The sequence below is a fragment of the Echinops telfairi genome, unplaced genomic scaffold (assembly GCF_000313985.2).
Source record: "Echinops telfairi isolate 266 unplaced genomic scaffold, ASM31398v2 ScPeMD7_7413;HRSCAF=8451, whole genome shotgun sequence".
Lineage (NCBI taxonomy): Eukaryota > Metazoa > Chordata > Mammalia > Afrosoricida > Tenrecidae > Echinops > Echinops telfairi.
The window spans coordinates 854,852-865,051 of record NW_022111313.1 but is presented as its reverse complement, the minus strand read 5'-3'; the positions used below and the strand labels follow the sequence as shown (position 1 = coordinate 865,051).

The 10,200-nt window shown below is 48.9% G+C and overlaps 1 protein-coding gene across 1 annotated transcript in view; it reads left to right on the top strand.

The window, feature by feature from the left end:
* RAB22A (RAB22A, member RAS oncogene family) overlaps positions 1–10,200 on the top strand; it is a 78,561-nt gene that overhangs the window by 1,238 nt on the left and 67,123 nt on the right. The window contains exon 2 of the mRNA XM_030887478.2: positions 977–1,056. Coding sequence (XP_030743338.2) covers positions 977–1,056 — 80 coding nt within the window. The remainder of the gene's footprint in view (positions 1–976; positions 1,057–10,200) is intronic.

Below are 10,200 nucleotides of genomic sequence, written 5' to 3'. Positions count from 1 at the left end.
TGCCACCCTGCCCACCTGGCCGCGCCCAGCAGTTGGTCGTCCGGCGACAGGGACCCTCTGAGCCCCCCGCCGGTCCTGGAGCCCGGAGAGAGGTGCCAGAGGCCCCTGCACCCCGACTCTGTAAGCCCCGACGAGTAAGGAGCCCCCCCGGCCCCCTCCGCGCACCTGGATGAAACTGCGCCCCTAAAGGGTTTCCCCGGCAACTTCTCCGAGGTACTCGTGGGGCGTTCGCCACGTCTCCCAAAGTAAAAGTGATGGCAGGCCTCCAGTTGACGAGCCCACTGGCCCCTTAACCATCCCGGGTCGTCTCGGACCCCGCGCGGTGCCCGTGGGTGGGGCCCCCCGAGGGTGCGGCTCAAGTGTAAGAGACTTGCTATCTGGTCAGGAAATCCCAGGCACCGGTTTGAAGTTTTCGCTTCCTGTCTGGTCAGGGCAACCCTGCGATCTCAAAGCTTGCTTTTTGGAACCGAAGGCGCTTTCTCCACCAAGTTGAAAATGAGCCCAACTAGTTTGATTTGATTTAAACAAAAATGCGGCGGGGCTGGGATTTATCCAGTTGCAAGTATTTCAAGAGTTCATCAGTTGGCATATACATGTTAAAAAGCCAACGGGCTTGTCACTTTTCCCACTAAAGCTGAAACTTGAGGGTTTTCAAAAGATCCTGGTGCCCATTGGAAACTTCCCAAATCTCATTACAAGCCTGGCCATTAGCTTGAGAAAGGTGGTGGCCGTAAACCCTCCTGAGCAGCCATCCTCTCCACGCCAGGACTTGCCTGCCTTGAGTCAAAAAACAACTTGACCGCAGTTAGCTACAACTCTTTACCAGCTTCATGTGAAAGCCGCCTTTGTGTCCCCGAACTTCTAAAGGTGATTGATGCTTGATGACTCTAAAATCCCAAACTTGAGCCACAGAGAGTTTGTTGGTGTTTGCCCCCAGGTAAACGCTCCCTTATTGGACCGTCTTGTTCTCTTTCAGGATACGGGTGTAGGTAAATCGAGTATCGTGTGGCGGTTTGTGGAAAACAGTTTTGATCCAAACATCAACCCAACGATAGGGTAAGAGTAAATTTATTTACTATCCCTCTAAGGGTACACTGAAGGTCAGACAGGTCTCGGCGTTGCCATTTGACACTCAGAATCCCGGGGCGCTGGTTGCTGCCGGCTCTGGAAGGGCGTGGAGGAAGACGGGACTGGTTATTAGGTTTTAGGAGACGTGCTCCTTCCTGATGCGCGAGCCACGTGGAGGCCCCACACACCTGCACACAAGCATCGGTGGTTTACTTCCCAGGCTACAGTTGACCCTTGAGTGTGTGCGTTTAAGTAAATATCTTTTAAATTAGATGGAAGAAAACGAGGTCTGAAAAGGCTTGTCAACTCAAAGATTCTTCAGTGATGTTGGCCCTTCCCAGAAAGATCTAGAAGGGATCCCGAATCCATTTATTTCCCACACGCCAGCCCTGGTCATGGATTTTAAAAAAAAGAAAGAATGTTGAAATATGAGATGTCTGTTCTATGACTGATTCCACATATCTCCGTTTATGTGAGACATGTTTCATAGGTTTTCATTCAATGTTAGGCTCGTAAAACTAAATAACTACTGTTATAGTTTTATTGGTATGCTCCCAACCACATATTTTCCTCCCTTTATTCTCTACTGTCCATCCGTAAAGGAGCCCTGGTGGCACAGTGAGTGATGCATTGGGCTGATAACCACAGGTCAGCAGTTTGAAACCACCAGCTGCTCCAGGGAGAAAGAGGAGACTGTCTGCTCCGGTAAAGACTTAGTGTCAGAGATCCACAAGGCCAGTTCTCGGTCCTCTCAGGTCTGTGAGTCAGAATCAACTCAATGGCAGTGGGTGTGATACTCTCCCTTGATGCTCTCTGCAAAGCATCTGCCCGCTAGAGGAATAGCTGGTGAGTTACCATGGACAGCATGTGAGGAACAGCCATAAAGCAACCTCTTGAGATGACAGGCTCCTGTGATTAGGGGCCTGGTGGCACAGTGGGTTATGTGCTGGGATGCTAACCACAAGGTCAGCAGTTGGAAACCACCAGCTGCTCCAAGGGTGAAAGATGAGGCGTTCTACTCTCGTAAAGAATTACAACCTCAGAAACCCATAGTGGTAGTTCTACCCTGTCCTGTATGTTCACTGTGAGTTAGAATCGAACTCTGTGGCAGTGAGTTTGGTCTGATTGTCAGTTGATAGGCACTCCATGTTTTTTGGTCCTTGCTTTGTTAAATCTGTGGATCCACGTTCGGAGACTTGAGGCATGAGGCCCACCATGAGCTGTCTCAGGAATCTCATTGCTGTTGGGTGTGTCTGCGTGTATGAGGCGTGGCCACAGCCTCCTCGCCTGCCATTCTACCTGCATGGGAAAGTGAAGCGACAGGAAGGGACAGCGGGCGATGCTGGTGATTCCGTGAGTGAATCACCACGCCACGTTGAGTCAGAGCTAGAAACACAACCCACAGAACACTCAGGTGCCACCTCTGCGGGAAGTGTTCTACACGTTCCCCTCAGAGAGAAAAATGATGTCTGGCGCTGGTCTTCCTGGGAGCCCTGGTGACCTGCCTGGCTGCCACTACTCCCTGTCAGACGCTCGGGCTTCCGGAGCCTTCTGAGGCCCCACTCTTCACCATGTGGCCTCCCCTCACATTTTATAGAGAAGAACATAAGACTCTCCTTTTCTCTCCTCCCTCTGCCTGTCCTTGATGGGAGTCCTGGCTGCGTAATGACTTACACGTTGCAGTTGCAACCCACCAGCCGATTGCCAGAGAAAGAGGAGGCTTTTTGCTCCTGTAAAGATTGACAGCCTCAGAAACGTGCAGGGGAAGTTCTACTGTGTCCTATGGGGTCACCGTGTGTCAGAAGTGACCCAATGGCAGACCTTTCCTTGAGGGAGCACTAGGGCAATGGTAAGGACCCAGCTGCTAGCCCAAAAGTTGGTGGCTTGAACCTGCTCAGCTGGTCTGCAGGAGGAAAGACCTGGCGATTTGCTCCCACAAGATTACAGCTTGGGAACCCACAAGGCCAGCTCCTGTCTGCTATAAGGTCTTCATACGTCAGACTCAACTTGATAGCACGCAGCCAAAACAGCAGCCATTCTTGACGCCTGTCCTCAGCTCCAGAAGACGTCTTTCTGTCTCCTTCAACACCCATGCAGTCCCTGTACAGTCCTGAGCTCTGGGGCCCATGCCCTAACTTCTTCATTAACCCCCTGGGTTCCCCAGCCCTGCCTTGTCCTAATCTGCAAAGAGTTCTATTTAACCTCCTGCCCCAAGGCTGTCCCCAGCCCTGCCCCACAAATTGTGGAACTCTCAAAAGGTTCTGCTGCTTCGACTTCTGCTCCCTCCTTAACCCCCATCCTCCCTCTTCCACAGCCTGCCTCCATGGCACTTTGTAGTTTTACTCAATTGTGGAGCCAGGTGCTGGCAATGTAGACCAGAGGGGTTAGCAGGATGGTCCTTTACCCCGTAGCCCACTGCCTGTTTTACCAAATACAGGTGTATTGGAGCACAGCCATACCCATTCATTCACGTCTTGTTGAGGGCTGTTAGGTAGCTAGCATGGCAGAGTTGAATAGGTTTAACTGGGATTGCATGGCCCATGAAGCCAACAGTATTGACTGTCTGACCCTTTCCAGAAAAAGGTTTCTAACCCCTAATTTACCCAGATGTATATGGTCTACAAATTGAGCTGCTCATCACAAGTTCAGTGGTTCAGAACCCACCAGTGGCTCCCTGGGAGAAAGATGAGGCAGTCTCCTCCTATAAAGAATACCAGTATTGGAAAGCTAAAGGCAGTTCTGCTCTGTCCTACAAGGCCCACTATGAGCTGGAACCAATTCGAGTTTGGTTTTGAGCTTGGCATTTAGCCAAGTACACTTCAGGCCTCATGATCCTTATCTGCAAGGGAAAGAGAGAGAGAGATTCTGTGACAAATGTCCAGATGATTTAGTTGACTCTTATGTGCTGCAAAGGACAAATGTGAGAGTGTGACTGGAGCCTGGCCTAGGCATGGGGGAAGCAATGCAGGTTTGAATCACTTGAAAGACCTGACATTTAACCTTTGAATGATGAGTGGTGTAAAAGTTCAAGGATGTTTATTAGAAGGTTAATTAAAAGAGAAGCTTAAGGAAAAGGAATGTTGGAAGACAGTGTGACACTTCTTCAAAAAAACTAAAAATAGAACCGCCATGTGACACAAGCATTGCACTCCTAGGTGCATACCCAAAAGACCTAAAAGCGGAGACCAACACACTTGCTTGTTCACTGCAGCTTGTACACGAATAGTCACCATAGCAAATAGCTGGACTCAACTCAATGCCCATCAGCAGAGGACTGCAGCATCCGACAGTGGTGCTGTGCAGTGGAGTACTACTACTCCCGGCAGCCGAAGGTGGGAAGTCTGCAGTGTGGGTGAAGCTTCCCAACCTCAGGCTGAATGAAACTAGGCGACCACAAAAGGATCAATCCTGGGTGACCTAACAGATACAAGGGACCCCTGCCCATAAAAGGCAAATTAATAGAGAGCAGAGTTTATTAGTGGTTACCAGAATCAAGAGGGAGAGGGGGAAGGGCAAAGAAGGTAAATTGTGATGGCAAAAAAATCACGTTGATTAATAGGGTTGCAGAGGCAATGATTATAATTGCTTCAAATTAGTTGTATACCTGTAAAATGTTGACGTGGCAAATGTTGTGTGATGAATATTTTTACAGAAAGCCAGAGTGCCTGCTTAGACTGCCTGTGTTCAACCCAGACCTCCTGGGATTTGGTTCCTTGGTTTGGAGGTTTAGGGCCATGGTTTCATGGGAAATCCCCGTTAATTGGCCAACAAACAGTGTTTCTGTCCTACCTCCTAAGAAGCCCTGGTGGCATAGTGGTTATGTGTTTGGCTACGAACCTTACGGTCAACGGTGTGAACCCCCCAGCCTCTCCTCTGCAGAAAGATGGGACTTTCTACTCCCCTACAGAGTCACAGTTTCAGAACCCACAGGGCAGTTCTTTCCCCGTCCTGTCGGGTCAGTGTGAGTCTGCGTTGACTCAATGGCAGGGAGTTTGGTTTGGATATTTGGTCCAAACTCCTGGTCTGTTGCTTAGTACCTGGAGTCCTAACAGCTTTCAAGGCGCAGCAATTAGCCTCTATTTGCCTAAAGAAACAGAGAAAGAAAGTTGAGGATTAGAGGAAGAAATGAAATGTGTAGCTAATTGCTTCCATGAGCAGTTTCCTCCTTCGCCATGAACCCAGAAAAACTAGATGGTGCCCAGCTACAACTACTGCACATTTTTATCAAAGATTCCATTGAAGAATCCTGACCAAAAGGGGGCAAATGCTGAGCAGAATGGTAAATTCTAATGTACCCCCAGACTTTCTGGTGCTATGGAGACTGGATAAACCTCCAAAATTATTGCCTTGAGATAATCTTTAAAAATCTTAAACCAGAAATATTCCCAATGTCATCTTAAAAACCAAACAATAGTTATGCTCACCTAGTTTTAAAAAAAAAGCATCTTGAGCATTCTGCTCCTTTTGTTGTTTTCTTTTAGAAGTGATAGATGCATCAGAGATTTACCCTCTACGATTTTTAGGGTGAGAAGGTGAGGAAGGCTCTTGGAGTTTCACACTTGGAAGACTTGATTGTGGCTTTCATTAGGTGTATGGCAGGAGAGATAAGTTCGATTCCAAAGCCTTATTTACTTTTCATTGTATTTCTGGATTTGCCATGAGATGGAGTAGTTTCTTTTGTTTGGTTTTATATTGTTGTTTTGTCTAATTGTGATTTGGGTGAAAGTTTCCAGAGCAAATTAGATCTCCATTCAACTGTCCATCCACAGTTTGTTCTGTGACATTGGTGGTGATCCCCAAGGTGTTCCAGCACTCTTCCCGTTTCCACCCGCCTTTGCTTCCTCTCTCTTCCTGTCCTCAGAACCTTGTCCCTGGGTAGATGCTGCCCTTTCGCCTCAACTGGTTGATTGTTCTAAGGGGTATGTACCTCTCTAGTGTAAGTGTTCACTTTACAGACTTGCCTCATTTGACTGAAAATAGAGCCACAGGGGTGAGTTCAACTCCAGCCTTGAAGGGTGTGTATGGACCATAGTCTATCATTTGGAGTCTTGTTCCAATTTTATACCATTCTCACCAGGACCTCCGATTGTGTTCCCTTTCAGAGCAGCCAGCAGCGGTAGCTGGGCACCATCTAGTTCTTCCAGTCTCCCGGTCAGAGAGGCTGGGTTATGTCCTTTTTTGGGGCTGATTGTTTCCTTGTGTCTTTGATTTTCCTCACTCGTCTTTGCTCTGAGAGAACAATAGTTGTTTCGTAGATAACTGCTCACAAGCTTTTAAGACTCAGCGACTAATCCCCTAGGTAAGAAGTGGGCATTTTGTGGTGCACTAGCACTGTGCTCTTTTAGAGCAGGAGAGTAAATTGACAGCAGCACCTCCAAAGGTTAGGTAGGATCCGTGGGGAGCAGTGCATCTGTGTGAATGACGGAGCGGCTTAGCGAAGGCGAGCGAGCGAGAGAGAAGGGATGCACAACTTGGAGAACATCGTCACTGTCACCAAGTGGTACACGGAGAAGCTGTGGAATCGGCCTAAGTATTGCTGTGTATACTTTCAACAACAGCAAAATAGATTACAAAAAGGTTGGAAGAACAGAAGTTAATTGCTGGGTGGAGATAAGGGGAAGCAGAGGCTGAGAGTAACGCATCAGAGGTAGTATGACAGGCAGAGCCAGAGGGCGCATGGGGGGCAGAATGGCTAGTGAGGCAGCAGGACCCAAGCCACTTCTGTAGCACACACCCATGGCTTCATCCCTAGCAGTCTTCCTGCATCGGTGACTCCCCTTCTCAACGGCCATCTTCTTTGCTTGGCTCTGTGTCCACTGCATAGTCTCCCCTCGGTGCCCTCCCATAGCTTGACTTCACCTAAGTTAGACTCCACCCACTTCCTCAGCTTTTCTCTGTGGCCTGTGCCCTGTGCCCAAGTTGCCAACCCAGGACTTGAACCGACTTTCTGCCAGGTACCTGCCTCTCCACTCCCTACGTTCCTCTGTCTTCAAGTAGGCCTACTTTTCTCTGGTGACCGCACTGTCAGGACAAGTCAGGCGGCTTGGATCAGAAGCCCTCCCATACCACTCGGCCCGATGTGTGGGCGCTGCTCCCAGCAGGGCTCAAGGCACCTAGGAATTCATGTCTGGCTGATCTCCTGGCCTCTCCTCAGAGAAGAGGGCCCAGCCTTCCCTCAGTCCCTCAAGTCAGACACCTGGCCCTTCCCCAGGCATCAGTGGGCAGAGCTACTGCCCACCACCCCTCAAGCCTCCCTCTGTTCCTGGCACCGCCATTGGCTGCCTTGCAGGCCTCCCTCCTCCTTGGGATGAGAACACCACGGCCCTGGAGTCAGACTGGCCCAGGCTCAACCATCCCACTGTTTGAGCAGTTGGGTTTTTCCCTTTGAAGAATGGGGGTGTGGCCTCCCCAACCTCCCACAGTCCTCAGGACATGTGCCCTCCTGTCACCTTTCCATCCGGACTGCCCCAAGGAGAGTCAGTGCACATGGCGTGTCGAAGAGCGCTGACGGGCTCAGCTGCCTGCAATTGCAAGCGGCCCGGACCCTCAGGTGATTCATTTGCTCACTTGGAGTAGTGGACGCCAAGCCACAGCACCCCCGCCACCCCGACAGCTCTTCTAGGTCCCAGGGGTGTTGAGAAACCCAAGTGCAGGCAGGTAACAGTTACTGAAACCGGACTTGACATGTGCTAGATCATTTCTTAGCCATTGTTACTTTTCAATAAACCTCTAACATGGTTGCTTGCTAGTTTTCTCAGTATTATGTCCACAGAATTAGCCCACCGCATCATTCAGACTGTGTGTGATTCTGCTGTGCTCTTCCACATGGCAGGCCCGATTCCTTTTCCTCGCTAGGCCAGTTTGTGCAGAGTAGCCGTCCCATGGGGCAAATGCGCCCCCAGTGACACGTCCATCCAAGGGAGAAAGATAGGGCTTTCTACTCCCCCAAAGAGTTAGACTCAGAAACCCACAGACGCCATTCTACTCGGTCATATGCGGTCACTGCGTTTTGGATCGTCCATCCCCTGCTGGGCATTTTGGTTGGTCCCAGTTTGGAGTATTAACACGTGATTTTGCTGTGACCATTGGTGTACACACCTGTCGTCTTTGGTAACTGTCTATCTGGGTCTTAGCAGTGTCTTTCGTTGATGACAGAATTCGTGGGTCAGAGCAGTCTATGTCTGCTCCAGTAGATGCTCCCAGAGTGCACAGTGGTCTCCCTGTTGGAGGGGAGCAGTCCATCTGCGCAGCCTGTTGGAGCATGTGGGAGAGTGTCTAATGCTGGTTCTATGCTCCATTTCCTTGGTGACTACAGAGACTGAACACTTCCTCATGGAGGCAGCACCCCCTTGGAGCGCTCCCTTTGTAAGTGCCCCTTAAGAATCTTGCTCTCCAGACAGAGTGCAATATAGCACCCAGGAAACACTGAAACACACAACATTCCTCTAGTTCTTTAATGCTTCCTCGCCCCCCTCCCCCTCCCACTGCCATGAACCCAGTTCTGCCTTACAGATCCGGCTGGACTGGAGCATGTACACTGGTACAGATAAGAGCTCTCCACACATGGAATCCAGGACAGATAGAACCCCTCAGAAACAATAATGGCAATAACAATACCATTGAAGAAAGGGGGAGAACCAATTGCAATGATAGATGTATAATACACACACAGGGTGACAAACTACAGGAACTTGGGTGAAGGGAGACAGTGGACTGTGTAAAATATGAAAATAATTTATAATTTATCAGGGGGGGTCACAAGAGTGGAGGAGGGAGGGGGGGGAGCTGATACCAAGGGCTCAAGTAGGAAGAAAATGTTTTGAAAATGGTGATGGCAACATATGTACAGATGTGCTTGATACAATGGATGTATGGATTGTCATAAGAGTTGTAAGAGCCCCCAATAAAAGAATTTATAAAAAAGAGAGTGACTCTTGCTCTCATTCTTACTGAGTGGCACGCCTGTATCCTGAATGCTAGTCGTTTGGCAGTGACGAGACTTTTCTGCCTCTCTGACTAGTCTCACATGGGCAGAAGATGACACTTGAATTCACTGATGCCATTGAATTAGCCTTTTCCTCTGGTCAGTGTGTCTTAGCCCTGTTGATGAAACGGACCTACCAAGGTCATGAAACTGCCCTCTGGATAGTGTGTAGAAACTTGGGTGTGCTTTTCAGATTCAGATAAAGAAGTCACCTGGAATTAGTTTCTGAGTGAGGTGTGAGGTCGAGGGAGACTGCACTTCATTTAAGAGTGTTTCCTCTTCCATCAGGGTTTCCAGTCGTACCCGTGCCAGGTCTTTGACAGCCCTCCCTGTAAGCTACTGCTCTATCTTGGGCCACCCTCATAAATTATGAATCCATATTCGTAAGACTGGCATTTAACTGCAAGGTCACCAGTGGTTTAAACCACCGGGCACTCTGCAGGAGAAAGATGAAGCTGTCTACTCCTGTAAAGATGTATAATCGCAGAAACTCTTAAGACTTCCAGGCTGCCCTGTGGGTGACTGAGAGTCAGAATAGACTCGTGGAGGTGAGTTGGTTGGTTGGTTGGTTCGTGGTTTCTGTTGCTTTGTGTTTTTAATCAAACATATAGCAGGTTTCACATTGGGCTGCTCACCATGAGGCCAGCAGTTGGAATCTGCCACCTGCTGCTCCAGAGACAACACGGTTGTCAGCTCCTCTAAGGACTCACGGCCTGAGAAACAAACCTGCAGGGGTAGTTTTCCCCTGTCCTATAGGGTCACTGAGTCAGTTCAGTTTATTTCTTATGTTTTGGTTTTATTAAGGTATAGTTTACATAAAGTAAAATGCACTCACTCTCAGTAACATTTTGTCTAATTGGCAGGTATATGAGACAGCCAGTACAGCCACCACTGAGACACAGCAGTCCCATCATCCAATTGCATTTGACCGTTTCCCTTCCAGTTGCATCCCCATAGTTGCTTCTGGAAGGGAAACAGTCAAATGCAATTGGGGATGCAATCCAGGCAATCTTTGATAAACTTCTTTTTTGGTTGTACAACTTCAATGTTTTTATTTTTATTTATTTTGTAAACATTTGATTAGGGGCTCATACAACTGTTATCGCAATCCATACACACATCAATTGTGTAAAGCGCATTTGTACATC